General features: G+C 36.7%; 1 protein-coding gene across 1 annotated transcript in view; it reads right to left on the minus strand.

Moving 5' to 3' along the window:
- The window catches only part of LOC107582124 (phospholipid-transporting ATPase ID-like), a 31,430-nt gene extending 28,308 nt beyond the window's left edge, over nucleotides 1-3,122 (minus strand). Inside the window, exon 1 of the mRNA XM_016267858.1 lies at nucleotides 3,060-3,122. Within this exon, the coding sequence (XP_016123344.1) occupies nucleotides 3,060-3,084 (25 nt within the window). The 5' untranslated portion in view covers nucleotides 3,085-3,122. The remainder of the gene's footprint in view (nucleotides 1-3,059) is intronic.
- Nucleotides 3,123-4,515: the final 1,393 nt, after the last annotated feature.

The raw sequence follows: 4,515 nt of genomic DNA on the forward strand, positions 1-4,515 counted from the left end.
GGTTAAAAACAACCCAGTGCTGGGTAAAATAGAGACAACCCCAATTGCTGGGTTTGTCCCTATTTTACCCAGCACTGGGTTGTATTTAACCCAGCATTTTTTTAGAGTACATGACAGGGAAGTGTTGAAGGAAGAAGAAACATTAAATAAATAATAAAAAATAAATAAATGGGACATTATTATCTGAATGTTTAAATGACCTCTATTCCAATATGAATATCATCTCACATATGTTAGAATAATACAAATCACCAACTAGACTTATTTCAGATCACATCATCTGTGGTAAACATATGACATAGGCTATAACGCACAGTAAAGGTACCTGCTCCTTTTCTTATTTTTGTTGAATTGCTTAATCCCTCTTTCTTCCTTTTTAGAGGGAGAATGATTGGAAACCCAAAATAAATAAATGGGACATTATTATCTGAATGTTTAAATGACCTCTATTCCAATATGAATATCATCTCACATATGTTAGAATAATAGAAATCACCAACTAGACTTATTTCAGATCACATCATCTGTGGTAAACATATGACATAGGCTATAACGCACAGTAAAGGTACCTGCTCCTTTTCTTATTTTTGTTGAATTGCTTAATCCCTCTTTCTTCCTTTTTAGAGGGAGAATGATTGGAAACCACTTCTCTGGGATGTCTTTCGGGATAGTCATGTTGTCCCACCGTCGTTTCGTTTACACAGCTCTGCGCACACAGCAGTCGTACATCACACCAGCGGAGCGACGGAGAAACGCGCGCGCGGCAGCTGCAGACCGGCGCCGGATGACGGAGCGCTGAGTGGAAGACATCAGAGTACAGACGCGGCGGTAAGATACACTTCACTCCCTCTCAATTTTGATTTGCCGCAGAGTCGTTGAGGTCATTCGTTGCGATTCGATAACACTTTCACAAATCTAGTTCCTAAATGTTTTTAAACAGCGTGAATTTTCTACACTAAAGAATTGTTTTAGGACATTCATTTAGAGTAACTTTCTGCGTTTCAGATATGCGTGCACTATTTAGGTATAGCCTAATAAATAAATGTGGCTTTAAACTCCTACATAAGCAAATATTAATTGACATTCAACTAAAAGCCTCTGAAATATCGATTTTTCACCAGGCTGACGACATGTTATATTAGCACTGTCACCGGAATCTGTCAAGCAGCCCCACTAGAACTACGACGGTGTTTTTATATGACATAATCAGAAAGCCGTTCTATTGGTCGAGGATGTGGCCAATGGGAACTGACTGAGGAGGTTGCCAGGGCAACTTAGACTGCAGAGCTGTAAAACATGTATGGGTTTAGACACAAGGAGCCAGCGACTATACTGAGTCATCTGCCAATGAAATATCCATATAGTAATAAGATTCAGAGCCAAAGTGGCTCCTGATAAACAGACAGTTTCATACTTAAAGGCAAGGAGGGGGGTAAGAAAGGGAGGCACGGAAGACATCCTGGACTAGTCAGGTGTCTGTGCACATGCTACTTCTGTTATGTGTGGAGAGAGAGAGGGAGTCTTGTGCAAAGGAAGGAAACCTCCGGACTGTTAAGCACAATGCTCCAGCATATACTCATGTGTATGTCTTTAACTTTTGATGTTGCACTGCACCACAGTGAAAACACACAAGCAACAAAAACAAAATCACACTTGTGGCTACCCAATCACACACAGAACTTGTTCTTATCTGACTGCACCACATAACACAATATACAATGTAAATGTAAATTAAATCAGACAGACGAGTTCAGGGAAGTCAAGAAGTTTTGCATTTTATAGTTAAAGCTGCAGTCCGTAACGTTTTTGTGTATTTATTAAAATTTACAAAATTTATATAATAAGCGAGTACACCGTGAAACCATTTTCCAAACCATGTTTTTGGCTTGTCCTGAATCACTATAATACACAACTATAATAAGTGTTTATATTCGGACTATTTAGACTGGCTCGGGTAGGTACCGCTGCGGAGTAGCCCAGTACCTGCGTGATTTGCCATAGACATAAACAGAGAGAAGTAGCTCCGGCTACAATGTTCTTCCGCAAGACGCACACAGTTCTGTTTATTAACCGCTAGAGCGCTAAAAGTTACGGACTGCACCTTTAAGTTAGACACCATATTGCATTTAAAGTAAGTGAAAACGAGGCTGTGAGGGATAGACTGACAGTCTTTACCATGGCATGAACTATATGAAGATCCTAGATCATGCACTTTTTGCCAACTCACAGCTTTCAAAACAGTTTTTCCCTTTTTTCATAAAGATGTTTTGTCAGCTGAACAATCTGTATGTTGTTAAACAACAGTATATTCAATTGAACTGTACTTCTATCCCTCACTACCTTGTTTTCATTCCTGTCAATTAAATATGACACAACCCTGACTAAGATCTATGCATAAATAGGATATTGCATATCTTTTAGGCTAATTCTCATAAGCATCATTGCTCAAGCTGAGCAACCCGATGTCATAAAGAAACATTTTACCTGGTGGCGATTTTGTATATATGTGCAATTTTCAACAACAAAAAAAAAGTCAACATGAAGGTCCTAAACCTAACCATCAATAGAACTTTAATCAAGTAGCGCCAAATTTAATTTTTGACAAGAATGAAAATGTGGCAGTGAGGGATATAAGTACTGTGTGTTCAATGGATTGTGCTATTGTTTAATAATGGATTGTGCTATTTAGTTTATACAGACTGTTCAGTTGATAAAATGTCTTTCTGAAAAAAATATTCAGTAGACAAAAACTCCAGAAAATTATGTGATCCAAGACCTTTATATGGTGTATGCCATTGTAAAGACTGTTAGTCGATCCCTCACAGCCTAATTTTCATCCATGTCAAATTCAATATGGCATCTAACCTGGTTCAGGTCTATGGGGTGTAAGTAGACCTCTGCCCCTGGACACACCCCTTTAAAGCACCCATGCATAACAACACACTGACAAATAAAGGTTAAAATCAAAGTGTGTATTTTAAATTCAGAGCACAATATGGCAAATAAATTTAAAAGTGTGTGTATGTGTGTGTGTTTAGGATGAGTAGCTAATTGTTTACCTGGGGGAGGCCTCTTTCTGAACATTTCCACACCTCTGAAATTTTGCCGCTCTGTCCCATGGGAAAATCTACACTGACATGAAGGCACACACATTGCGAGAGAGAGAGAGAGAGAGAGAGAGAGAGAGAGAGAGAGAGAGAGAGACACATTGTCAACAGGATCTCAAGGGTAAAACAAGGGACATACCAACAGTTTATGCTCACTCAGGAAATTCAAAGATATTTAATCCTTGACAACGACAGTATGCAGATAAGTCAGCTAAAACTAAGCCACTGCTAATGAATCTGCAGCCATAATCTTAATGCCTGACTGAAACCTAGGAAAAGTTTTGTCCATTTATTTTTCTTTAATCATGTTAATATTAAGATAATTGATAAGACAACTGCTTGAGGTGGTTATACATTCACATTAGTTACACAATGAGCTGGACACAGCACTGTTATTAAGACTAAATGTTAATGCTAAGTGATAGAAAGTGGTCTGGTTAGGTCTGTTCCAGAAGCACATTGATGTCTGCGGGTCTGGTTACCAATACATTTCTCTCTGAAGACGCCACAATGCTGTCTGCTTTCTGTCTCCTATGTCTGACACATAGTTAATTTGTTTAGACATTTTATAGGAATAGGAGGCTAAATTGCTCTTTTCTATATTAGTGTGACTCTGCTTAATAGTATTATTCATAAAACAAAACACGGAAATACAGATTCCATAAATCAGGCATGATAGTTAACAGAGATGCAAAACATATGACTACATCCTCAACAGAAAGTGAAGCTATATTCTGCATGTTTATATCACATAATTAGACTTTGTTTTTTTTTGTTTTTTTAGAAAATCATTCAGTTAGTGATCAAACCTACATTGACATAGTTGGACAGTGGACATCAGCATAGGGCTGGATGATATGGTCAAAATTGATATCACGATATATTTCTTAATTTCGGTCGATACGATATAATTCGGATATCGATATGAACACTATTTATCTGAAATAGAAATCTTTTGTAACATTATAAATGCCTTTATCATCCCTTTTGATCAATTTTAAGCATCCTTGCTAAATAAAAGTATTAATTTCTTTCCCAAAAAATAATAAAAATGATACTGAATGGAATAGTGTATAATGTTACAAAAGCTTTTTATTTCAGATAAATGCTGATCTTTGGATCTTTCTATTCATCAAAGAATCCTGAAAAAAAAAATACTCAACTGTTTTAAATATTGATAATCAGCATATTAGAATGATTTCTGAAGGATCATGTGACACTGAAGACTGGAGTAATGATGCAGAAAATGTACCTATGTATGATCACAGGAATAAATTACATTTTAAAATCTATTCAAATAGAAAGCAATTTTAAATAGTAAAAATATCTCAACATTTTACAGTTTTTGCTGTACTTTGGATCAAATAAATGCAGCCTTGGTGAGCAGAAGAGAATTCTTAAAAAAAAA

This window comes from Sinocyclocheilus grahami, unplaced genomic scaffold (assembly GCF_001515645.1).
Source record: "Sinocyclocheilus grahami isolate Dianchi unplaced genomic scaffold, SAMN03320097.WGS_v1.1 scaffold40.1, whole genome shotgun sequence".
Taxonomy (NCBI): domain Eukaryota; kingdom Metazoa; phylum Chordata; class Actinopteri; order Cypriniformes; family Cyprinidae; genus Sinocyclocheilus; species Sinocyclocheilus grahami.